General features: G+C 51.5%; 1 protein-coding gene across 1 annotated transcript; it reads right to left on the minus strand.

Annotated features, from left to right (window-relative positions):
• Nucleotides 1–1904: 1904 nt before the first annotated feature.
• On the minus strand, nucleotides 1905–26238 carry CCND2 (cyclin D2). Its single transcript, XM_036252789.1, has 5 exons — nucleotides 25793–26238; nucleotides 23790–24005; nucleotides 20851–21010; nucleotides 11780–11928; nucleotides 1905–2183 (listed from the first exon to the last, which is right to left on the minus strand). Exons 1-5 carry the CDS (start codon nucleotides 25985–25987, stop codon nucleotides 2034–2036), a joined length of 870 nt encoding a protein of 289 aa, XP_036108682.1. The 5' UTR covers nucleotides 25988–26238; the 3' UTR covers nucleotides 1905–2033.
• Nucleotides 26239–26653: the final 415 nt, after the last annotated feature.

A 26653-nucleotide genomic window follows, 5' to 3' on the forward strand; every position in this document is an offset into this window, starting at 1 on the left:
TGTGAGGTATTATGAAAACAAAAATGTGAATCATTTTCTTTTGTAGCTATTGATTTTGTCCAGTAAACCTGAGGTAAAGAATACTCTGTCTTTGAAGAATGTGATCAGAGAGGAGAAACAAAACAAAACAAAAAAAAACCAAAAACCAACCGTGAATACGCTACCAGAAGGAAAACTATGGAAAGGCTTTTCCAGTACAAAGAACTCATATCTCAACCATCTACTTCGGGGCTTGGAATTTAAGCAGTAAAATAATATATTATAAAAATGTTTATAAAATAGCAGCACACTCTGTGAAAAACATTACAGCTAGGTACTGTTAATGTGAATAAGGATGAATGATCATAGCTTCTTAGCAGCGCAAAAAAAAAACCAAAAAAAAAAAAAAAAACCGAACACAATAAAATGAAAGAGACCCTTAGATTTTTCTCCATCTTCAACCCTCATACTATGAAACAAGGCAGAATCTGTGTATAAAATAATTCTTCAAAGTAGCCCTGTTCTGATTTTTCTTTTTTACTTAAAAAAGGCAAATAGTTTAACAAATAGCTTCATTACCTGTCAATCATAATTGTGCAAAAAAAAAAAAAAAAAAGTTGTTGCTCCAACCTCTTTGCTGACTGAATGCGTTTAAGAAGTGGAGAGGAAAAATAATTCAAGTACACTGAATACAACTTAGCAATGAATTAACAGAAAACAGAAAAGGGAACAAAATGCCACACTGATATTCAGCTGTTTTTGCACCAGCAATGACTTTTCTTTCCATGTCCAAAGGAGAAGGATCTAGGTGGGAATTAAGATCTTTTACATGCCATCGAAATGATAACAGATCTTTGTTGTTAGGCTTTTCTGAGGAATGTTGTGATGGGAATGTCATCGGAAAGGGTTGTCTCTTCAGTCCTAGGAGGGACACCAGAGCTATGTACCAGAGAACGTCAGATACCAGAAGCAGAATAGTACCGGGGACTCCGGGTGGGAGAGGGAAGGGCACCAGACAAGGGAGGAGTCTATTCAGCATAATTTGCATAAACCATCCCATCTATCCCTCGGGAACAATTTTTCAAAGTGCTTTTCGAATGGAATGGTTTATAACAATGCTAAACTGTGGACCAGACATGCCAATCAGCACCAAAAATTAGTTTTCTCCTAATAAGGGATGCCAAGGTCACATTACTCTCTTTAGGCGAGTTAGAAGATTCCATTCCCGGTCCCACCCTCGGTCTCCATCTGCCTCTGCTTCACATGAGTTTAGGTAATGACCCAGAGCTACACTGCCCCGTTAGGCAAAATACGGTGGTATGTGCAATGAACCATGTTTGGAAGAAGCAGCAAGGTGTCAAAAAACATGAAACCGAGGATCCAATCACCTGCGTCCAACTGGAAAGTAAACACCTGTTCTGGGCAGCAGCTACTGTAGACAGCAAGAGTTCCTAACTAGAGGTCCAGCAACGCTCCTGACTGAGTAATAGGCAGTGGAGACCAAAGGTGCTTCTGCATCCAAAATGGTTCAGTCACGTTGCGGGATTATGCGTCCTCCCTCCCCACCAGTCCCTCCTCGTTTCTAGTTCCTTCTTGAGTTCATGGCTTTGCAACCTAATCATGCCGTAAAATGCATGCACAGTTCCTTGAAATTATCCTAGTAGGGTGTATATGTGCTAGTTCATAACATGAAAAAAAGCCTCCTCTAATTTGTTCCCATATTGCAGGCGTATATTTTCTCTAGCTACTCTGCAGTTTTCCTGTAAGCATTTTACTATTACGTTTAACATCATCAAACAATAACTGTTCGCATACACAAGGGATTCCCTTCTGATGTACTTCACATAGGGGCCAAATGCTTTTAATGATTCCGTTTATACAGGACCTTTTTCTCTCACTTCTAAAAGACCTTTCAAGGTGATCTAGGTGGGGACAGGATTTTTTTTTTTTTTTTTTTTTTTAAGCTTCATCCTAAAACATAAAGAAAAAACAACCAGAAAGAAGGAGAGAGCAGATCTGAACGCGTCTCTCCCCGTGCGGCCCGACCAACATTCTCACAGGTCAATATCCCGCACATCTGTAGGGGTGCTGGCTTGGTCCAGTTCGTCCTCCGACTTGGATCCATCGCCCTGCTCCTGGCGGAACTGCTGCAGGCTGCTGAGCAGCACCACCTCGATCTGCTCCTGGCAGGCTTTCAGGCAGTCCTGGGAGGAGAAGGGGACAGGACAGAGCCCGTTAGCAACATCGACACCCCCGCGGGGCAAGCCTCCCATCACCCCAGGCTCGTTTCCCAGGACAGATACAGGTGAAGTCCAGGAACCTCACGTACTCCAAGTCCATGCCTCGGCACCCCTGGGAGCAGGTTAGAGATGCAGAACCTCAGGTGATTCGTACGCACAGGAGAACCTGAGAAACACTGGCCTAGATGATGAGCCGCGGAAAGGCAGGCAGTGCCCAGGGATCTGAGGGCCACAGGCTGCTTTCTGCTCGGGAAGGGGGAGGTGGCAGAGGAGAGGAAGGCCTACTGACAAACACAGCCCGAGGGTAAGAAGAGAGCGGGTGAGCTGGGCTCTCACACACAGTGTTAAGTGCTTAGAAAAACATCTGTGCCGGGGCGGTGTGGCTCAGTGGACCGAGTGTCGTCCCGTGGACTGAGCGGTCCCAGTTCGAATCCCAGTCAGGGCACACGCCCGGGTTGCGGGCTTGATCCCCAGTAGGAGGCAGCCCATCAATGTGTCTCTCTCACAACGATGTTTCTATCTCTGCCTCCCTCTCTAAACTATCAATAAAAGCAAGAATTTTAAAAATATGTATGTACATGTATTTACATCTATATTTTAAAATCTGTTTTTCTGCTTATTTACCATTCCCTTAACTCTCCTAAAAAAATACAGCACAGAAAGTATGCAAAATTCTGGATACTGTGCTGTCCAATTTGGGTAGAAGCAAGAATTTGCAGGATCGCTCTGATGTTAGTCTATATTTGGTAGGGAAAACGCGGAGCGTCTGCCCCAGGCAGAAGCTTCAGTCAGCTGGCTGATGTGGAATACGATGGCAAGTCACGGAGGCACCAGGGAGAGACTGTGGCTCCTACTAGCAGAGCATGAGCTGAAGGGCTTGCGTAGTTAGTGGACATTTCCAACCTCTGTCCTCTGCAAGCCTGCTTTCTGCACTCTCTTCAGCAGCATATACCCACGGAAAGTTTGTTAAACTGAATCTGCGTGGTTCTTTCCAGTTTCATGAATGCCTCCCATTTGTCTGTGCAATTTTCACGGAACACAGGCGACTATTTGCCAAGCACATAGGGGTGATCTTTATGGCCCAAAGATCTAAAATGAAGTTGGGAGTCAGGCACAAAATTTCCATTCCCCGACTCCTCGTCCACTCCAGTTTTCAAACTATAGCTTTTTACGAAAATCCAGATTAGGAACGACTGCACGAGTGCTGAGGGCCGAGGTGAAACATCACGCAGAACGTGAGAAGGATAAAAAGGGTGGGTATCGCCGTCCTCCCACCATACTTGCGGGCAGCAGCTAAGTTATTTAACTTAGGTCTCAGTCTCGCCACTTGTAAGAGAAAGATAATGGAGCATTCGCAAAGATCAACTGAGATACTGTGTATGAAGTGCTAAGCGGCAGTGCGATAAATGGTAATTATTAATTAGAGTAACAATCAGCAGTCCAGGGATCTGAAGGAATTCTGTAGATTTCTTTTTTTTTTTATCCTCACCTGAGGACATTTTTTTTTGATATTTGGTTCAGATAGAGTGAGAGGGAGAGAGAAAGAGAGAAACATCGATGTGAAAGCGACACATGGAGTGGTTGCCACCCACACGACCCAACCAGGGTCGGGGACAAACTGCAACCAAGGTACATGCCCTTAGCGGAAACCGAACCCGGGTCTCTCCGGACCGCAGGCCGACGCTCTAACCGCTGAGCCAAACCGGCCAGGGCTGTAGATTTCTTTAAAATGAGATGTGCATCAGCATTTGCTCAAGATTGGTGAAGGGGGCACTGTGACTGGCACTGGAGACTGAATGTCAAACGAGACAGATGTAACCCAGCTGTGGAGGCCACCCTGAACCACCTACCGACATCCCTCAACTTTCCTGTGGCTTCTCCTGGTCACACCCTCTACCCTGTGCACCCCCCTCAGCAGTGATGTGAAAGCGGGTGGGCCTCTCCGCCTCTCCGCCTCCCCGCTTGGCTTGGCCCTTCCAGGTGCTGCCCCCAAAGGGCACACAGCAGCGCCGGGGCTCCTAAGTCCCTCAGCACCTGTCAGAGGTCTAGGTGGTGACGGCTAAAGGTATCATGTTTCTAAGGGCACTGGCATTTTAGTAGGAGACACTTGAAAACCTTACAGCCCTACAATCTAAAAAGTAATAATAATAATAATAAAAAAGTCAAAGTGAATGTGGAGGTTACCACACGGACAACATGTGACAGGTGAGTCAAAACAAGCCTTGCCCTGGCCGGTGTGGCTCCATTGGCTGGACTGTCGTCCCGCACACCAAAAGGTAGCAGGTTCAATTCCCAGTCAGGGCACCTACGGGAGGCAACTGATCTCTCTCTCTCCCTCTCCCTTTTTCCCCTCTCTAAAATCAGTAAGAACATACCCTTGGGTGAGCATCTTAAAAATTAAAAAAAGCAACTAGTCCTGACTATCCCTTAGGAAGGTCCTGCAGAGATGGACAGTGAGTCCATCTGTTCATTTTCCTTCTTGAGCTGGGACGGACAGCTCGTGTTCTATTTGAGCACCATCTGAACAAGGCGACTTGTTCTGAGGGGCCACCTGGTGGGCATAGCGCCCATCTTCAAATGCCAGAATCCTCGTGGTGCCCAGAGAGGCTCCCCCGGGAGGAGAGAGAGGAGCAGACTCCGAGCAGGACCCTCCGTCACTCTCTGGCGTGCCTCACTGACAAACATAAGGTAATATCATTTTTCTTTCTCTCTTTTTCTTGCAGAGATTAATGACTTGAACCCAGGCAGTTACTGCGTGATGCCCCTCCCGCTGTCGAGGGACCCCAGAACTACTGAGGGTAGGTTTAAAACCTGGTTTCTCGGAGGCAGGGGGAATGAAACAGAACTTCCAAACCACAGAGAGTGTACCTGTGGCCTCCGTGAAAGACAAACCCTCTCCAAAGCGTAGGGCACGAGAGCTTTTGTTACCTAAAAAGGGTGGCAGGGTTCGCAGCTGACCGAGGGATCATGCGTGCACACATGCACACGTGCGTATATTGTGCACAGGGAGAGACATAGCTCTGAACCGCTACATGTAAAAAGGCACGCCTGGTGGGTGTCAGCAACGAGACCTCTTTAGAGGACTTCACTCAGCACCGCCACCTGGTGAAGACCCTGTCCCCCAGAGAGAAACCCAGCGCCTCCCAGCCAATCCTGTCCGGCTGTCCTTCCTCAGAGGCTCCATCTTGCCCCGCGGAGAGTAATCTGGTCAACATACCAGTGGCGGCTGCCACGGTGCTGGCCACGCCAGCATCCCTGCGATGGATGGTCTGCCAAACAGGGAGACGGGCTCCAGAAAGCTACCACTCCAGTGTCCCTACTCTTCCTGGTTTTAGCCCTCACTTCCAGCAGCCTGAGACCTTAAAGGAACATTTCTGAGGCAATCCTATCCTACCAGGAGGGCTGGGGTACTGGGCAGTCACTGTACTGGGGTTTCAGAGCCGTGGGGCTGCAACATAACACACGTATGTCCGGTGTCACATCTATGGAAGTGCCAGCCAAGAACAGGAGCCCAGGCTTTTCTGAATAACATGGAGATTTCACGTGAAACACCCAGTCTCTGCCTTCTTCGGTCCCATTTTAGTCTCAATCTGAATCGCTACTGACTCCAGCCAGCCCCGGACCATCCATGCTTTCTCGAAGGGGAAAATGATGACGATAAAATGAAAACACATCCTCCAGTCGCCCCAGAAAGAGGACCTCTGAACGCCATTCCCTCGTCTCCTCTAGAGTCACCAATGACAGAGCAGGAAGCTAACCTCGCTGGGGTCAATCATGTCCCCCTTCCAGCAAAGCTCTCTGCCTAACCCTCCTGTAGGGTCCACTTCTGCACAACTTGGCCATTGTCAGCTTTGAGTCTCAACAGCCCGAATCTCGCTCTTAGCCGGAGGGAAAGCTTAGGTAAGGGCACAAGCCTGTCTTGTGTAAACAATATCGAGCCACCTGATGGTGGAGAGAGATCAGCACCCCCTTCCTCCAGACAGCGCTCACTCCCTGCATATTAACACCTGGTTTAGCATTTAGAGCCCTCCCTGGACTTCAAGGAGCACATGGACCTTCTGTGAGCTGGTGGGAAGGGAAGAGAGAGGAGTGGGCGCCATTACCTGCAACCAGGTGCCAACTGCAGAGTCCCCTTCCTGCCCGAGAGCCCCCACCCCCACCCCCCGTTCCCTGAGCCACAGCGCAGGACAGTGCCTGGGCCCGGGTTGGGGCAGGCAGGCCCCTGGAGAAGGCGGAGCCCTGCGTCCAATCCAGCAGAGCTGCTTGCTTGGACGTCAAGCTGAGGGAAGGAACTAGAAGGGGAGGCCAGCTGAAGAGCAAAGGAAGCCAGGCTGACAAGAGTGGGATCAAGTATTTCCCACGTGCAGACTTATAAGGCGACAGACACTGATAATTACAGAACCTGACGACTTGGGGGGTCCCAAGGGCTTTTGGACATTAACAGCAAAATGCCCTCATGTTATACCCAAACGGAAGCCTGGCTTGTCCCCGTTACTTTCAAAGCTAAGACTGGCCTTAAAATGACAACCCTCCAGTTTCAGGACCGTTTCCCTTATGTTCCTCTTTTTCTTCCCCGCTCCACGTGAAGACATATAGGCTGGAGAATCTCCAAGGGAGGGCGCCCCCCAGTGGCTGGGAAACTGACAGCGCCCAGCGGAGATGCGAGCGAGTGTCGTGGGCTCTCGTGGGCCCCAGCACAGCCTGCGCCGCGATGCCCAGACGAAGCTGACGGGAAGCAGAGTCATGGTGCTGGTCTGTCAGCCTGGACAGGTGGCATCCATGGCGCTGGAGGTCGGGCAAGCCTCCAGCTTTGATGGTGACAGGCCCCTCCGTGCCCACGCCCCCAGCCTGGGAGCCCTGACAGCCGTGTTTGTGACCTCCAGCTCGTTCACGGCCCCGACTTCCTCCGCTGGCTGGCTCGGGCCCGGCGCCCTGCACCCTCTCTGCTCCATGAATGGGCTGACGCAACTCCTACCATTAGCCCTCAGTGTAACTGCATTGTCACCACACACGCACTGCACTCAACAGGGGGACAAAGGGCTGAATGGGCCCCGGACCCGCGGCCAACTCAGGCAGAGACAACTTAGGAAACTGTCTCATTCTTCCTTTCTTCACAGGCTGTTTGGTGTATTTCCTTGCATACCAAATGAGGCCCACAGCAAAAATAAGGCAAGAGAGGGAAGCATCAGCCTCCAATTCTATTCCGCCCACCGCCTGCCCCCAGCTTCCTCTCCTGCGACTCTTCGCAAGGTTCTTGACCACAGGCCCTGCAAAGTCCACAAAGAGCAGTCTCGGAAAGCCTGGCCTTTAGGTCAAGGTGTGCTGGGAGGCGTTGCTGTTTCTAGCTGAGGAGGACGGAGACACAATGCGAGGGGCCCTGTGAATACCGTAGTCAAAACAGAGACGCCCTTCACTTGACGGCTAACTTTTCAAATAGCTCCCTAGCAGTCAGGATCATAACATCCCAGCGTGACCCTAAGGAAGGGATAGCTCAGCGCCTCCTCTGGGCGATATGTTAGACCGTGCCAGAGTTTTGACGTCACCTAGATAGAAGGAAACGAATGTACCGACCAGATAGATCAGTAGCGGCTATGTCTGTCCTGTTAAAATATCTTCCAGGAACTTCACAGCATCATCATGGCCTGTCAGTCTCAACTCTGACTTTTTATTAGTAAGTAAAATTGTGTCATGTGAAAAATGAAATGACTTGCTTGAAGATCAAGTCAGGTCCCACTTTCTGAGGGTACTGACATAATTAATGCTAGGAAATTTATAGCTGTAGAAAAGACCTGGAGAGACCAAAGGACTAGAAAGAAACACACGTGAAACTCATGTGCCCAGCCTTTGTCCTCCATTCCTCCCTTCCTCCTTCCCTCCTGGTCTTCAGCATCATCCCCCATGACTGCCATGGGCTACGGAGAGAGCTGAATAAAAGCCGGGTCTTGTTCAAGAGGTTCTATAGACAAGTGAACAGCGAGATAAACGCTGGCACAGGGCATGAGCCGAGTGCCCAGGAGACGGAAGAGGAACCCCGATCCTGCCCGGGGAAGCAGGGAAAGGTTCGCGGGGAACCAGGACAGCCAATCCCCCTCTCAGACTTACCCTTGGCAACGGAAGCCCAGTAGAGGTTCCCCCCCAAAGCCAGAACTGCCTCTCTGGCTGGTGTCTGCTTTTAGCAACACTTCTGAGTGGAAGGAAAAAGTACTTAAAATATACCACCCTCTGAGACTTTTATTCCCTGTAAAACTGTCAGGCTTCTCACTCAGCTTTCTGTTTGGAATGAAGCGTTCCGGTTTATTTTGGCAACCAGAGGGAGCAACAAAGACCAACTTTCTCAGAGCCGCATGGGTCCCTCCTATCAAAGCTTTCCGCTGCGGGCCAGGGAGCCACAGAAGCTCGTCCGGCTGTCTCCAGCCAATCAAGGGGACCCCCTTTCCAACTGTCTGATCCCTGACAATCCCTGCCCAGCGAACACTGTAAGCTTGGTGACCACAGATAACAAGGTGCACGGGGCAGGCCCAGAGCCTGGGGGGCTCCAGGGATCCTCCCGATTCCCATTCAGTGCCCAGAGCCAGGGGGGTGAAAAGCGGTCCCGCACGCCTGACTTCCCCGGGGAAGAGCGCAACACTCACAGTGTGGCCCAAGGACACTGTATGTATGCATACGTATATATTTTATGTGACAAAATACGGATAACAGAGAATTTACCATCTTAACCGGGTTCAAGTATGCAGCGGCATTAAGTTCATTCGACAGGTGATGCTACCCTCTGCAGAACTTTCTCACCATGAAACACCATACCCATTCAACAGTCACCCCCATTCCCTCCCCATTTAGGCCCTGGTAACCCCTACTCCACTTTCTGTCTCTATGAATTTGACCACTCTGGGTACCTCATGCAGATGGAAATATAAAACATTAGTCTCGTTGTGTCTGGCTTATTTCACTTGGCATGTTTTCAAGTCTCCTCCACGTCACAGCATGTGTGAGAACTTCTTTTCAAGGTTGAATAATATTCCACTGCATGTACATACCGCACTTTATTTCTCCATCCCAAGGACATTTCCGATCACAGTTTACTCTGCTGTGGGAGGCCTGCATGTTGCATCAGGCCTGGGAGCACCTTCCTCTGACTTGATTTCCTACTGCATTTATAGTTCCTAACACATTATTTACCTTTCGTTTATTCGTGATCTACATTTGCATGGGTCTTAAGTACCATACGCTTGATTCTCCGTACTGGTTGCTAAGTCTCTTGAAGGCAGGAACCTCATCTTTGTTTTTCCATGCATTACCCACCCCCGACTCCCAACTTCTACCTCGGTGCCTTCGGTCCATGCCTTGCTCAGAATGTAACGGTCTGCAGCACGTGGGCCTTCAATCAGTACTTCCAGAAGCGAAGAGAGTTAAGTGCTTGAGTGAAATACATCATTTCTCAACTCGCGAAATGATAAACAGAGCTCAGGAAGCAAAACTCGCCTCCCTCTAAAAGCTAACGCATTCATTCTAAATCCGACTCTAGCCCTTATATTTTCCTTACTCGGAGCTTCAGCTCTTCAGATAACAGGCTGACGGGTGGGAGGAGACTTAGCACTGACCCAAGAACTTTCTTAGCAAGAGCGTGAGCAAACCTCCGGGGAACCGAGGTAAGCTTGGAACTTACTGCAGTCTCAAGCTGTTATCTGAAACAGTGGTACACATTTCAGATTCTACTACGTTCACGCTTGGCTTTTAATATTACAATGTTTAACCCCAGGACCACCAGTGAGAAGGAGGCTTGTGCATGCCTCTCGGGTTCAACAGCTGGGTTTACAGAACTCTGGGGGGTTTTGTATCCATTTAACCCAGTCTGATAGCTGACTCCAATGCACCGGCTGCACCGTATTGAGAAGCCCAGGTAGGGTCTCCAGTATGAAATGAGAGACTAGTTTGCAGTCTTGAAGAGCAAGTCACAGCCTGAGAGTCTTACTGGTACCCCAGGAATGACTTCTGTCCATTTGAAACCAATACCAGAGAGATGGCAGAAGGCTGGAGACCCCCCCAGATCGGGCAATCAGCCAATCAGCCAATCAGAGCAGGTCTATCTTTGTAAGTATCTGAAAGATGTTACAATGCCTGGGAGTCAAATTCTTGTCACTAACATTTTTGTCTCCGGGGTTGAGGAAGGGCTGCTGGGCGTCCTTGTTGCAAGGCAGCCTTCATAGGAGATACTCAGGGAAGGGAGGAAGCGAGTCATTTCTCTCAATGTTAAGCTCTGTCTCCCGGGGGTTCCGAAAGCCTTCTTCACCTGGGGCTGCACCGGAGGGGTCATCTCATCGTGGATTTTGGAAACCATGTTTCAAAACAGCCTATGCTTTCGGGGGTCAGCATTTTAAAAGCATATCTAAGGACCCGGGTTTGTTCTGTGGCACCCCCACACCTCCCTGCGTCATTTCCTGGAGATGGTCATAAACCACAAGGCAAAGCATCAGTGGGAGGGAGGCCCTCAGATTTAACCTGCTCGGCGTCCCTGGTGGAGGTGCGGGCCACAGGCCTGTCAACCTATTATCCCTCACGCAACAGATTCCCATAGCACAACATTCAGAATCCCCAGGCACACCCCGAGGGGCTGTCATAAAGTCCCCTGCATTCCTGAGCCTCTCCATGGTGACTCTCAAGGGCCTCAGAGCGGACACCCCACTCTTGGGTTGCCTTTAGACCAAAGGCCTTTTTCAAACAAAAAGATCCCAGAGCTGCAGCCAGGGTGGAGAGCAAAGTCCCCAGGCCCAGGCCGGAGCGTCCAGGTTCCAGCCCGGCTCTGCCATTGCCACCATTACCCGACTGGTGACCTCAGCCCCGTGCCTCCGACCTCCAGAACCACCCCAGTGCGGACCTTCCAAGGCCTGCAGTTTCCTGCCAGCTGAACGTGAGCCTCCCTTTTAACCCTGGCCGGCCGGTCTCAAAACCTTTCTTCTAGTAAGGAGCTTCAAGTTCTGACAACCAGAATTACAGCCTCTGGGCCTTCCACAGGGCAGCCGGCATGGAAAAATCTACATCTAATAATAGTCCCTCCGATTGGTATGGCAATGTATTCTTTTCAAAGTGCGTTTTAACCCACTGCCACGTTGAACAAAAAGGGGGCGAGAGGCAGGCACGGTGGACGCCACTCTCATGGTGGGGACCTCTCTCCCGCCCACTCCCTCCGGGACAGCAGACCCTTGCTCTGGTTGTCCTCGCTCCTCTCTGCCTCAGCCCGGCCCTAGCGTGAGCAGACAGCCCAACGTGTACATAAATGGAAACCAAGCAACAGTACAGACCGCTGGGAAGCCCATGCCATAAAGGAAAATCGGTAACCAGCCTGCCCCCCGCACCTGCTTGCAAACTTCTTTTCTGTGTATTGGCACAGGCCTGCGGGACCTCTGGAGGAGGCCTCACCTGCTAGATCTTGCACTTCCCTGGATGTGGTCGTGGAAAACAGAAATCAAGAGCTAGACTACCTCTGACACCCATCGTCACCCCAACTGTCCCCTTCTCCGAGCTGAGAGAGATGTCTGGTCTCAGCCAAGGTGGCTGCCACCTACCACGTCGGTGTTGGTGATCTTGGCCAGCAGCTCCACCAGCGCATCGCCAGTGAGCGAGCTCACTTCCTCATCCTGCTGCAGCCCACAGATGGCAGCTCCCACACTTCCAGTTGCAATCATCGACGGTGGGTACATGGCGAACTTGAAGTCTGCAGAGACAAGAGGCAGAAGGTCAGGGAACAGGAAGAATTGGGATCCGGGAGCTATCCAGCCTGAAGATACTCAGAAACAGAATGGCCGTGGGTCAGCTGCAGTGACCCCGACCCTACAGACCCCACCTCTCCTGAGACTTTCCTTCACAGGACACCCTTCCTGTATCGGCCACCATGGCGCCAGTTCAGATGTACAATGAAGACACTGAGGCAGGGAACAAAGAAGTCACAGGGGACTCAGATTCCCAGCCCCTCGGTGCCACAGTCCTGTGAGGGATGTTCGGCTCTGGTGGGGCAAGACGGTGAGTAAGACACGGTCCCTGGTCCCCTCTGGGGGCGATGGCACGAGCAGAGTGGGGCGGTCTGAGACCAGTGCAGATAAGATAACCCACGTGCCAGCCAAGTGAGACAAACCAAGAGCTCTGGATGGAAGGAGGGACAAGCACAAGCTGGTAAAATTCTCTGGACAGGCATCAAGGACTAATCTGACCCATAAGAAAAGACAAGTTTATTATGAAAAGAAATAAAGTGAAAGAAGCAACAATGGAGAGGATGGGGTGTCGGTGGGCATGTTTCACACAATTCCCAACTTCTAGCCCAATGCCAAGACCCTCAGGACACTAGGTGTGCACAGGAATTGATGGATGGGTTGGTTTAGTTTTTATGGCCTGAAGATCCCGTTTTCTTGCCGGGATGGGGATGGGGTGGGGGGCTGGTTTGCAAGAGAGTGCAGAAAAAGGGTAAATCTGTGGGACCCAAATCCCAGCTACTTCCACTTTTGCAAAAGCAAGTACAGAGGATGCTCCTGTGCTGAGGGCTCAGCCGGGGAGCCTGGACTTGTGTCGATACGTTAAAGAGGTTAGTTTCCTCTGGACTCTTCTGCAGGACATGCTCATCACCCCAGTGAGTCTGCTGAGTGTAGGAGCAGGGGCTGCGGGGGTGGGGAAGGCATGGGTTGCACTCCAACTTGTAGCATAAACATTGAGTCGAACCTTCAAAAACAGTTCGACGTCATGTTTCGCCTTCTCTGTACAACACCCATGGAAGCACTTTCACTGGTGACCCGCCATCAGCACCCAGTCTGTGGTGCTTCTAGAAACCCTGCCGCTCACCGAGCCATGCACCTGCCTCCCTCCCGACTGGGCTGGACCCCGTGAACGCAGCAGGCCTGGCCATCTGACAGTCTGGCTTTCTCCCTGGCTTAGCCCACTCAACATTTCTGCCTCTTGGGGGACGTGTATTATGATGTTCCGCCCAAAGCCTGCTGTCCACTAGCTCCAGTGCCTTCTCCATCCCTATGGATGCTAACAAAGCCAACCTCCCTGCCTCCTACTCTGCTGTAGGTCTCTTCCCCATGGGGTCACAGGAGTGGTTTCTCTGCCCAGTAACCTCATTAGCTCCCCCCTGTGACATCATAATGCAGAAGAGGAAGCCAGCCCTGGCCCTGGGCCCACAAAGGCCTGGGTGGGAGCATCTGGCACGGAAGGGCAGAGGGTATCATCCCTGGCCTCCCCTCCTTCCACTCAGGCCTCAGACCAAGAAGCACCCTCACACATGCCTATCTTTGTCCCTCTGCATACAAAACCAACTCCTCTTTTTAGCAAATTAACTCACTTTTGGAAGCCAGGAGGTATATAGGTGGTCCTGGGGTGCAGCAGGCATTAGAGGTGCCCAGGACTGTGCCTCTTTGTTTTGCTAGTAAAACTCTGAGGGGAGTCCTGGGGACACCGTCCTCTATCCCTCAGAACTGGGGAGCACCGTGTGCATGAACGTGGCTGCTCCTCGACAGCTCAGCAGACTGGGCAGAGTACTCCTGTGGCAGGAGGAGCTGCCGGGAGCCAGGCTGGCCACTTGCCCACTGCCACCCTCTATGGCAGCAGACTAGGGCTCTCTAGAGCCCAGAGCAGCTGCCCAGCTCGCCTGCTTAGTCAGACAGGTGGCAACGTTAGCACTAAAAGGCCAGGTCCAGCCCAGTCGGTGTGGCTCAGTGGGTGAGCATCGACCCATGCACCAAGAGGTTGCCAGTTCGATTCCCGGTCCGGCACATGCCCAGGTTCTGGGCCAAACCCCCAGTGGAGGGCCTGCAGGAGGAGGCCAATCAATGTTCTCTCTCATCAATGTTTCCCTCTCTCTCTAAAATCAATAAAGAAAAAATAAATAAATAAAAAGCCAGGTCCAGGCATGGGACCTTGAACGAGTCACTTCCTCCCTCAGCCCCTGGAATCCCATTAAGATCAGCATTTTTCTAACCTCCAGTTGCAGCTCATTCATGGTCATGAAACTCATTAGTGGGGCATGACCAGCAATTTCGGTTGTTGTTTAATGGGACAGAATAGGATAGAAAGTATCCTATGCAGTAAGAGTAAATACCATTTTGATAAACTTTTGTATCAGTCTGATGTATTTATGTGTCTCCTGAGTTGTGTTATAAAGTATATTTCTTCCTTATAGGTTTAGGTCAAAAAGTTTAGCTAGACCCTAGGCTAGCTAATTTCCCAGGTGCCTTTTTTAGCTCTTACTCCCTTTTACTCAAATGTCTGGAATAAGAATGACTCGCCCTGGCCAGGTGGCGCAGTTGGTTGGAGCGTCGTCCCGTACACCAAAAGGTTGCGGGTTCAATTCCCGGTCTGGGCACACACCGAGGTTGCAGATTCGACCCCCAGTCGGGGTGCATATGGGAAGCAACCGACCAATGTCTTTCACATCAATGCTTTTCTCTCTCTCACCTTCCACTTTTTCTAAAAGTCAATTAAAAACATATCCTCCAGTAAGGATTTAAAAAGAAAAAGAACAACTCCCAAGCAAAAAAAGAGCAAGGAAGAGACAACAGAACACCTCACGGCTTCCATCAGCGATCACGAGGTGTCTGGTTCTGCATGGCACCTGGGGCTGCCCCAGGGCCACCTCAGGGACACCCCCTCTGCTGGCAGGGAAACAGCAGAGAGAAAAACACTAGAAGAAACCATCTGAAGGGTCATGTGCTTGCGCCAGCTCGCGTCAGCCAACCCCTACATTCACCCGTGGAAAGTTCTACCCAACCCACTCGGCCATTCCTGGAAACCTCACAACCGTGGCTACGTCACTGGGTGGAGAAATGCTCACGCTATCCACTTGGGCTGGGGTGGGGCAGAAAAAACACGCATGGGCGCTAATATTACGACCTTTCATAAATATGTGGGTACACATATACACATGCATAAAGATGAATTAGGAGAGTGTACACAGAAAATGTATACAAATTTTACCACCACTAGGTTGGGGAAATAAAGTTTGGGAAGTTTTCTTCTAGTATTATTTTACTTTAACAAATAAAAACCAAGTACAAATCTCTCAGAAATCTAAGTCGCTTGGTCGAAAAGTCCAAGCCACTGTATCTCGGTGCAGAAGGCACACACTCAGAGAGTAGGGTTCTCTCTCCACCCCCAGCAGCCCACCTGGAAAGGTGAGGTGTCTGTGACTTTATGAGACTCCTCCTTCTCCGGAAGCAGAGTGAGAAGCAATGAACTGGTCAGTGATCCATTCTGACTGAGTTATTGCAATGTGTTCCTCCCTGCTCCAGGCAATATGTACAGTAATATGGTACAGCATGGTGCATTCCCAATGGCTAGGTGTACACACGGGTAACTTCTAAAACAACTTCTCAAAGAAAGAAAGGACTTAAGTGGATAGAAGCATTTGAGACACTTAGCAGGGCTCTCCAAGGAGACGGGTAGGATTTGGCCAGTAGGACCGAGAAGCTCCAAGAATTGGAAGGTGGGATGCATGGAGGGTGCTGTCCCACCACCTCCGGCTGTGTGGAGATGGGCATGTTACCTGACTTCTCTGAGCCTGTTTTCCCACTTGCAAACAGGGATAAATTATACCCACCCCATAGGCTCGTCCTGAGGATTAACTAAAATAATCCACGTGAAAGCACAGTGCCTGGCTCAGCCCCCTCCACCATCAATCACTGTCATCGCCACCGCTGTTCTTACCGCTGGGACCTCCTGCGGGACTGCACACCTGGGGAATCTGCTCACAGAAGTGAGGAGGCGCCCAGCACCCTGGACTGCAGGCAGGCGCTGAGAGAGATGAGGGTTCTGTTCACCTAGAGAACCTTTCATTCTCAGTTGTGGACGTATCCCAGAAATGACCTCATCACGTCCCCCAAGCCTCCTGCTGGTTCGTCAGGAGTGAGGAACTGAGGCCCCACAGGGCAACAGAAAGCGGTCACACGCACACAATGAATGAAAGACAGAAGCTGGCAACTCTCCTCCTCGTTGAGTCCATATTCATGCAGGGGTGGTTCACCCAGAGCCAAGGGGCTCGTCGCCTCTGGCACAGCCTCTCACCTCCTGGTGAGGTGGTGGAGCAGGGGGCACACCTGCGGGGAACCCAGCCCTCCGGGCGAACACAGGCCTCTCTGATGCTGTCTGCTTGTTCATCCATGTGTAAGGGAGGGTGAGGTATTAATAACAATGTCAAGTTCACCCATTTTGAAACATTTCCTTTTACAGGTGAATCAGCGAAGTCTTGAGCAGTTAAGTGTCTAATGTCCAATGCTGGGCTTGGGGTTAAGATCAAGACTTTTGGACTCTGGATCCAGTGCTCTATGTAACTCACCAGAAGGGAAATGCTCAAGTCACCTCCCACATCCCACTAAGGAACACAGGGTCCTCTTTCCTATCAGAAAGCCCACAAGAAAGAGCCCTGGCTCAAGGGTCAAAGAGATGGGTACTAGTCCCAGCCATGGCACCAGCAAGCTATGTGACCTGCACACACCACCTACCCACCCACGGACAACTGGGATGCTTCATCTGGACAAGGGCAGTGAGATGTGCCCATATTTGTCAGGTTGGTGTTTGTACTTCTTGGTAAGATTTCACTAAAAAAAACATTGATGAGCTAAACATGTTTAAAACCAGATTCCATGGCCCTGTGGGTAAATTTAGCGCAGATGGTTTTGGCTCTGGCGACCAAGGCCTTGAAGTACAAGAGCGACTGCTTTGCTTTTGGCCACCACTAGGGGGCGAGAGACCCCAGTTTTGTGGCCGAGGGGAAACAGAATCCAGGAGATGAGGCATTTTCCTGTCTCTCCCCCCCTCCTCCAACGGGCGACCTCGGCAGGACACACCCCATCAGCCACCCCCAGAGCAGGTTCGGCACACCCTGTCCTTGTGGAACAGGACTGCCGTGACAAGCTAATGCCAACTGAACTCCAAAGGCCTAAGTGGGAGGAAGCGGGGACGGGAGGCAGGAGAATGGCAAGCAGACCTGCTCCTCGTTCATCTGACAGTCAGATGGGAAGTGAGATAGCCCTCGTCACTCTGCCTGTCACACTGCCTGTCCCCACGGGTGCACTTAAAGAACCGAGACTCTGGGTTCTTCCCAGTTCAACTCACCACTTCCCCTCAGCCCCATGACCTTTCAGCTGGGGAGGCAGCTAGAGACTCGCAGCTGGAAAGGTGGGTGCAGCTCTTCCTTCCTGGCAACCGTGAAGGCAAACCTCCCTTTCTGGATCAGAGGCCAAGTCATGGACCCTCTCTGGGCCTCCACTGTCTCGCTGTTAATTGTACCTGCTGATGGCAAGTCATGCAGCACGCTTTGGTAGAGCCCGGAGGGCTGGGAGAGCCCACGGTTGTCATCGTCGTCGTCGTCGTCATCATCATCATCATCATCATCATCATCATCATCGCGGGGGCTCAGGCCCTGGGGAAGGGAGCTGGGGAGGGGCTCTCCGGTGCATGTCACAGATAGCTAAGCTGAGCTCGTTGAGGTGGGGCTCCTGGGCGAAAGGAGCTCGGAGATGTGGGGTGCAATGGGTAGGGAAGTAATGCATCCCTTCCCCTACCCCCACCCCAACTTCCAACTCAATGCCATTGGCCCTTCTAGACTAACTGGAATCATCTGCTGAGCATGATTTCATGCATCAGGAATCTCCCGATGCAGGAGTGCGATCCCGAGTCATCTGAAATGGCCTGCTTTCCTTGTCGGCACACCCGGGGCTCTACCATGAGAGCTGCACGGGGGGATGCTGGGGCTCAGCTCCGCTTCCCCAGGATCAAAGCTCTAGGAAAGGGAATCCCAGGAGCTGGTAGTTATGAAGGCCTCGCCCTCACCCCAGCGCCTCCCCCAACCAGGACAGCTTAGAGAGGAATGCCAGGCGGTTTGAAGCAATCCCTTCCAGAAGCCATCCCAGCAGGGAAGGGAAGGAGGGCACCTCTCTGTCTTGCCACCATCTTACCCTTCAGCGCCGAGAAGGCTGACTTTCCGCTCCCCTCCTGCGGCCCCTCGGTGCTCTCCCGCTCCCTCTTCCCCTTTCGCACACATCGCTCTGCAGACTGCACACCAGCCTCTCCAGCTCTTTCACAACCAGCTTTCCCCATAACCGAGCCGCAGAGCCTGCGGCCGCTCCCATCTCCTCCAGACCCCTCGGGCCTCCAGGCCTTGGCTGCAGGTGCTTCTTCAGCTCCATGACCAAAGGCCCAGAATCGGGAGGGAAGGGAAAGAGATGTGACGTGGAAGCAACAGGCTAGAGGGGCTCAGTGTCACCCACCTGTGGTTCTCAGTGACCCCGCACCTGCTACTTACCAGACAGTCCTAGGCACTCACCCATCCGTCACACTCTGGCCCCAGCATGTAGAAGCTCATCTACCCAGAGGGTGTTTTCTCCAAGAGCAGCCCTTGGCTGCTATACATTGTCTGTGCCACTGCACAAACGTCCCCACAGTGGGGATTCTGGATGACTCAGTCACTGTCATCACTCATGGGCAGATCAGGGAAAGGGATAGGAATATCCTTTCTGAGAACCTCCGTCTGCTCTGACCAGTCCACACCCGAGGCTTGGTATTTGGCACATGGTTTTTCGTTTGGTGAGAGGTGTTATTTCTCCTGTCTGTCCCCATCTCCTGCCCAAAGCCAGCTCAAAGCTCCCAAAGGCAATCTTCATGACTTCCTCTGCCTCCCCTCAGACCTCTGTCCTCAGTCCCTGAATCCCAGGCTCCCTACTCTGGCCCCAAAGTTGGCAGCCACCCCGAGGATCTGGGTAAGAAGGCCAGGAGTGGGGGATGGGATACCCAATTTTAGAGAATAGGCCTTTACAGAATCTCAGGATCTGCCCACGCTTGGGTTCTTCCACTCACCAGCCCAACCCCAATCAGTGATCAGAGAGGAGAAATGGGTGGACAGACCCCAAATGATCTGTCAGTCAAGAGACAAGGTCGAAGCAGAACTCCGGCTACCAACAGCTGGGCAATGGGGGAGCTTAGGGTCAGGGTCAGCTATCCTAGGGCCAGAGAAAAAAGAACGGGTTGACCCCTCCCCCCACAGTGAATCATGACAAGGGAAAGGAAAGGGACAGCCGGGCCTGGGAGACAAAATGACAAGTCAATGAGACCTGACCTCCAGGGCCCAGGCCAGACAGCAGAAGGGAGGAAGCATAATAATGGCTACTGTCTAAAAGTGGCAAGGACCCAGGGGCTCCGAAGGATGGCCCCCCGGCTGCAGGAAGGGCGGCTCACCCTCCCACAAAGGGGCACAGCACACACACCACGAGGCGGTCTGGACCTGGGAGGGAAGGGCCAAGGAAAACCAGCGAAAGGAATCTCGAGCCCTGGGATCGAATGTGGGCAGCGCGGAATCCTCTGTCCAAGCCAGCGAAGGCAGACGGGAGTCCCCCTGGAATTGGATGCGGGCAGCTGCAACAGTCGTCACGTCCGTCTCGGCTGCAACAGCGCAAATCCGAGACGGTGGCATTTCCCCAGTTAGTCCCGCAGCACATTGTCCTACACGTCCCTTGGTTTACCAAGCAGTCCCTTGAATAAATACCCTCTTTCTGATGTTCCGTTTGCTAACCGCCTGGAAAAGGCTCTACAGGCATGTTTTGCACACCAAGCTGAGGTTCCGAGGGGTTGGGCAGCCTGTCCAAGTCTCCCCAGTGAGAAGTAGCAAAGCCTGACCTTTTGACTGTGAACACCCAGCGTCTTATAAGACCATCTGTACATACTTCGAATAACATGTAACAAGATATTGGAAAGGTTAACCCCCTGGAATCTCACCTAGCCAACTCATACCACTGTTGGCAAACTTGGGCTGAACTCCCCTTCCGGCCAAAGATCTCTTCACCTAACATTTCTGACTGGGAAACAGGAATCACTGACCTCTGCCCCCTGCACATGAATGTTCCAGGTTCTGTCCCGTGGCCATTACCGCGAAGGAAATGGGAGAAAATGGCCAAGGTTCAGTTTCGTGAGACCGTATCAAACCACACTGCCTTTAGTTTATTAGGAAAATGCAAAGCTAATGGGCCAGTAAGAACTATGTATCAATTGCGGGACCAACACGGGGGTAGAAAAGTTTGAACGTGAAAAAGTCAGCTGCCATTGTTGCATTAAAGCTGCAACCGAGTCAAAACAGCAGCTCCAGGGTGTCGGTGCTGAAAGCCCACCAGGTTCCCTCCCCCACCCAGCAGCGGATGCCCTCCAGCAAAAAGAATTCCTCTGGCCTCCCAGCCACTCATCAGGGAAGGCGCCTATTTATCTTGACAGTGTTCCTTTCACCTGTATTTGCTCCCAGCCCCAAATTTCCTCCTGGGCTTATCTCCAAGCCATCCTTTTCCTCAAAAGATTAAAGATTTAAACACAACCAGAGAACAGTATATATAATCTTCAAAGAGCACTTTAGACTTCATAAAGAATATTTTAACAGGGACTATTTTTTTTTTCTTTACCACACCTGTCCTCATAAACCATTTATGAGGTTAGTGGAGAAAGAGAATATGCCAGCTCAGATGAAGAAAAACCAGCCCAGGAATGAAACCTTGGACTCTAGATTACTGGAGACCACCCCTTCCTCTAAGCCCCAAACCCAGTTTGCCTCCCCTTGACCACCCCACAAAGGGCTAACAGGGCTCTTCAGTCCCCGCCCCCCGCCTGCTCCTACCGGTGGCACACAGAGCGATGAAGGTCTGCGCATGCTTGCGGATCAGAGGCACCTTCTCGCTGGGCTGGGGCAGCCGGCGGAGGATGGGCTCGATGAAGTCATGAGGAGTGACTGCGGCCAGGTTCCACTTCAATTTCCCCAGCACCACCAGCTCCCACTCCTGGTGGGGAAGGGAGGAGAGAAGAGTATAAAACCCACAGGCTGACCTGGTGGTGTGGGGACCGGAGGGTTGGGATCCAGACAGTTTTAATGATGCTCATTAGGACGCTGCTCGATTGTAAGGCCGCTCATTTGTCAAAGTGCTCCTCTAGCTTTGAAGTTGCTGACGGCTCTTCTTATGCTTCAAATGTCAGGCTCCACGGAAAATAATGAGAGCCCAGGTAGTGGCTGCCAAGATTCTACTTTCTTCTATTTCTTTTCCTCTCCAGCTCCCCCACCCCCACCCAACTCTGACTTCCATGCAATGCTGTTGCCCGCCGCCCAGAAAGTTGAACCTACAGTGAGGTGCTGCCAAGGTCATTGTGGCCCTTCTGGAGTAATTTATTGTATATGTCTCCATCACAGGATGGAGTCTTTTTAATACTCATGGAAAAATGATGCACACAGATAATGCTCAAAATAAGGTTCCTTGGCCCAAATCCTTGGCAACCAATTAGCTTGCTTTTAGTTGGCGCCAAAAAGTGCCCTTTTTCTCTCTGCTGGTAAAACTTTCCCCTCGACACATAATGCAGAAATCTTGGGGCAGCGATACTCAGCCACAGAGCACTCTTTCACCTAAATGTTTCCTAGGCCTTTGCCATCATCACTGAAGAACCAGGAGGGCCATTAGCAACCCTACTGTGCACCTGGAGGTGATTCCGAGTTAAGGTGAAGGTGCTTGTCCGGGCTCATAGAATCTTAGTGTCAAATGCTAAGGGGGAGACAATACAACCTTGTCTCTTTCCGGTCTTTCATCCGTAGCCCATCTAGTAAAAAAAAACAAAAACCTTGCTTTCCTCCCTTATTGAGGTATTTCTGGGGAATTGTGTTCAAAGGGAAACAAGCCAAAAGGAACATCTTAAAAATGTGTAACTGGCCTGGCTAGTGTGGCTCAGTGGTTGAGCATCCACCCAGGCACCAAGAGGTCACCAGTTCAATTCCCGGTCAGGGCACATGCCCAGGTTGTGGGCACGATCCCCAATGGGGGACATGCAGGAGGCAGCCAACTGATGTTGTCTCTCGTCGATGTTTTTATCTCTCTCTCTAAAAAAAGTATAACTGGAAGGAACATGGGCCTATCAATTAGTCACTTTCGGAAGCATCAGAGGCAGACCCTGTGTGTCATGTACCTTGCTCTCCCGTTCCCTAAGAATGCTGAGCTGACCCTCTTCCGTTTGCTAGGCTAGCAACCAGAGGCACCCCCCCCCCCTCCCCGCTTCCCCAGCACTGACTGTGGGTGAGTCTGGGCTGATTCCCTTCCCTGGGCTCAGCTTTCTCATTTGTAAAGTACGAGGACTTCTCAAGACCCTAACTTCTGGGATCAAGAGATGGGGATTGGAAAAGGCACATTTGTTTTGAGCAATGTAAATTATCCCGGCTGGTGCTGGAAAAACTGGGGTGTCCTGAAGAACACCCCAGTCTACCATCATGTTGAAACAAATGAACCACACGGAAGATTAGTTTTCCTGGTCTCCCCTGAGAAAAACAAACTGGTTACTAATTAAAATAATTTCTTTCTTTTTTTCTTTCTTTTTTTTTAACAAACTCTGAAGTCTCCCTTGGTTTTTTTACTGGAGTGTTGGGGTAAAACAAAATCCTTGATAAGACGACTAAATACCCTGTGTCTTGAAATGTCTTGAAATGCCAGTCCTTCACAGGGGAATGTGAGTATAAACTTCTCATCTTGTACCATTATTAAAGGAAGCAGATCTCCCAGAAGAAAGCACCTTTCTGGGCCTCTCGGACCAAACCAGAAGCAGCTGAAATCTGGCAGCGGTTCAAAGGTGAAGTCATTCGGGCCCCTCTACATTCTCAATTCCTCCCCCACCCTTGCACATGTCTGCCACTAGATGGCAGCACAGCCCCAGAAAGAAAGGCCTCTCACAAAGAGCTCAGTCCTAGCAGCCAGTCTGCTCTGTGGACTTTGTGCAGGCCTTGCCAGTAAGGAGGGGGAAAGGGCGGTAGGAGGGGGCCCCTTTTCTAAACAGTGCAGAGAAAGGTGTGCAGACCCCAGAAGGTGGGCTGCTCTACCATTCCAGTACTGCAACGTGGACGTCTTAAGTGCGAATGAAGCTGCAGGGAAAAAGAGTTAGATTGGGTGGGGAAAAGGTTTGCTGGCAGAAAACCAGTGAAGATAGGACCCCCGTGGTTGTGGAGGTGTCAGCCACACTGGAGACAGGAGCCCAAGTCTCAGATTCTTCCAATGAGGCCATATTTTGACTTTGCTCAAAAGTCAGTGAACTGATATTTAGTGAACAGCTACTTTGCGCAGGTAATCTTGAGACTTCATAGCTATATAAGGTACTACCTTTGAACTTCAAGTTCTTAGGAGACACACCACAACACATTCCTATCATGTGGGTAGTCGGGACTATCTTCTCAGAATGATGTGATTGAAAATTTGGAATTTTATTAAAATGTTATCATGGTGTTCCATGCCCCCCCTACACAGACACACACACACACACAACTGCAAATGAATCTCACCCTGAGGGTCTTACTTGTGGATGTAGCCTCAGTACTTAGCAGTGTCCAGCACACAGTGGGAACACACACACAAAAGATCTTATTAAAAGAAATGTCTCCCCTAAGTGTGAACATCCAGTAGTGGGTAATTCTGCATCCTAAGAATTTGTTTGTAGAACCGTGGGTAGAAGCATCAGAGGCCAGGAGAGAGCTAGGAGAGAGCAGGGGGAAAAGGGAATTTGATGAAAGGGAGGGAGAAAGGGGACAGTCGTTACCAGCAGTTCCTGGGGCTTGATGGAGTTGTCGGTGTAAATGCACAGCTTTTCTGCAGTCAGAGGGATGGTCTCTTTGAGTTTGGAGGCCAGGAACATGCAGACAGCACCCAGGAGCTGAAGGTGGGTCTTAGGAGTCGGGACCCCGGCCAAGAAGCGGTCCAGGTAATTCATGGCCAAAGGGAAGACCTCCTCCTCACACTTCTGCTCCTCACAAACCTACAATGTAGGAAAGAGTCCGAGGGAAGGGGGAGAAAATAATATCAGGAAAAGAGAAAAACAATGAAAAGCATAATCTATGGAAATTACCAAAAAAATGTTTAATTTTTTTATGGGTGGGGGGAGGGGAGTAGAATGTGTGATAATAAAGATGAGGAAATTGGGGTAAATCTAAATAGCCCATCGGTGCTGGGGGATTCCCCAGAAGCCTAAAAAAAAAAGAAAAAGAAAAAAAGAGGTGAAATTAAAGACCCAAAACGGGGAGGCAAAGAAATGCGCAGCAGCCGCCCGCAGCTCCACGCCGCTCCCTTTGGCTACTCACTTCTTCGCTCACTCTAACTCACTCACTCTCTTTTTTGGATTTCGTCATCTTTTCAAAAAATCAATAAAAATATTCTGGAGGCTCCGGGGGTCTTCTTCTTGGTCCCATCCGAACCCCCAGACCCTACTCTATCATTCCCGACAATTGGAAAAAATGTTCCGGGGGGTCCCCGCGGTCCAGGCGCCGCTATTGGGGGGTGGGTGGGGAGAGGTGGGGAAGGGAGGGGGAGGGCAGAGAGGAGGAAGAGCGCGGCAGCCGCAGCGGCTGGAGTCGGAGCAAGGGGGGACGGTTTCAAAAAATAATTAAAAATCGAGGAAATATCCTAGAAAAGCCCTTTTGGCGTGAAAACCCCAAAGAGGATCCAGGCTTTCAGAAACGGAGGTTTCGGGTGCCGGAAAGGTCTGTTTCTCGATCCCTGGGGCTTTGGATCCCGAGGGGAAACTTGGAGGGGTGAGCCGCGGCGGGAGTGTCCGGCTGCGGCCCACAAGGGCAGAAACTAGGGGACATGGTAACGAGCTGGGGGAGAGACGAGGACCTGGGAGCCACCGGAGAGAGGCACAGAGGCTCCGATCTCAACTTTAGGGGTGCCCCGATATCCCCCCTATACACACCTCTCCCCCCCCACCTTCCTACCCCACCCAAAATCTCCGTACAGAGGAAACTGGAAAGCCAAACTGTAAGTAACCACTGTGAAGTGGGGGCTGGGGGAGAGGGCACTATGAGAAGTGGTGTGGCCGCGATAATGGGGTGCGAGGGGGAGCGGGCGATGTTTTCCAGCCTTTCCAACCAGAGTTTTGCAAAGCAACATGGCGAAACCATGGCAGGTCCAGAGCCGTGCATACGTGGGCACACGGCTTGCTCTCGGCAAAGATTTGGAGCAAGGGTAAAGAAATGGTTCTTTTGGGTTCCCCCAAAACACACGTTTCTTCAATATGACTTCCGGGGCTCCTAAATTCCTGGTTCCTCTCCTCCCTCCTCCCTCCCCCTCCCCCCTTAAGTGCCAACGCGGAGTCGCGACCACATGCGGGGACCTAAGGCTAGGACGAATTTGCTCTGGCCTTCGGGGGGCTGCTTTTATTTTTACTTCTGGGTCCAGATTTCACGGTCCTACTCCCTTCTTAACTGCATAGAAAGCAGCCGCGGCTTCGCAAAGGACAGGTCGGAATGGGGGTGGGAAGAAGCAGCCACATGTATGCACACGCGCGCGGGATGCTCCCCCACCCCCACCCCGGGACAGCCTCGTTTCTCCCAGATTTTCCTCCTTCCTCTCCCTCCCCCTCCCCCAATTAATCTTGCACCCAGCAAGGATAAAGCCGCGCGTCTCGCCAAAGGGCGCGGGGTAACCTCGCACACAGGAGCGGGGAGGTGGGCGCTGAGGCTATCCTCTCCCGGTTTTAGGGCGCCTACGTGGGTGGGGGGAGAGAGTGCGGGTGGGAACAGACAGAGCGGCTGTCTGCAGACCTACCTCCAGCATCCAGGTGGCCACCATCCTGCGCATGTAGGGCTGGATGTCCTTCTGCACGCATTTGAAGTAGGAGCACTGGGGAAGGTAGCGCTCCTCGATGGTGAGCAAGTTCTGCAAAACGCGGTCGTCGTAGAGCAGGTTGCCGTCGGGCACGGCCCTGCGGACTCGGTCCATCTCGCAGCACAGCAGCTCCATAGCCAGCCGGGTGCCCACTCGGTCCCCTGCTTTCTCCGGACTGGAAAAGTTTTTTGAAGGGGGGAGGGGAAAGGGTTCCCCTTACCTCCTTCCTTTGGCTAATTGGGGTTTTCGAGGGAAAGCTAAGGGCAGAGAGGGAAGCAAGAGTATAAGAGAGGAACGGAGCGAGCGGTGGGAGAGGAGAGCCGCGGGGTCTGCTGACTCTGCCTGCCCTCCCCTCCAAATTGTCTCGCTCTCCCGAGCTCACTCTCCTCTTCTGCTCTGCGAGGCAGTGACGCAAACTGGCTGGGCAGTTCTCCTCCCTCTCACTGCGCTCCCCTCTCTGGTTCCTCCTCCCCTTCCCTCCCCTCATGTCCCTCCCCTCCTCCTTCCAATCTCTCCCTCCCTCTCTCCTCTCCCCTCTTGTTATTAAGGAGAACAGCAGCTGGCCCGACCAAACTTCAAACGCGGTCCCCCGCTCCCCCCTTCACCCCCTCCTTAGCTCTCCGAGGCCCTCTCCCTGCATCCAGCCCCGCATGCCAGGGGCCCCGGATAGGGGGACCCACAAAAAAAAACACCGATTTCTATTTATTCCCTTTAATTTCGCATACTCTGTAGATGTATCATACCAAAATACGACCCTTCAACTTTGGCTTCTTCAAAATTCATCCTATCACCCTGCCCATG

Source organism: Molossus molossus, unplaced genomic scaffold (genome assembly GCF_014108415.1).
Source record: "Molossus molossus isolate mMolMol1 unplaced genomic scaffold, mMolMol1.p scaffold_m16_p_10, whole genome shotgun sequence".
Lineage (NCBI taxonomy): Eukaryota > Metazoa > Chordata > Mammalia > Chiroptera > Molossidae > Molossus > Molossus molossus.

Coding starts and splice junctions, on each gene's coding strand:
- CCND2 (XM_036252789.1), bottom strand. CDS start 25,987: ATGGAGCTGCTGTGCTGCGAGATGGACCGAGTCCGCAGGGCCGTGCCC. Junction 21,011..23,789: donor TCAAGCCCCAGGAACTGCTG/GTAACGACTGTC, acceptor CTTCCCCACCAG/GAGTGGGAGCTGGTGGTGCT. Junction 2,184..11,779: donor AGATCACCAACACCGACGTG/GTAGGTGGCAGC, acceptor TTCTCCTCCCAG/GACTGCCTGAAAGCCTGCCA.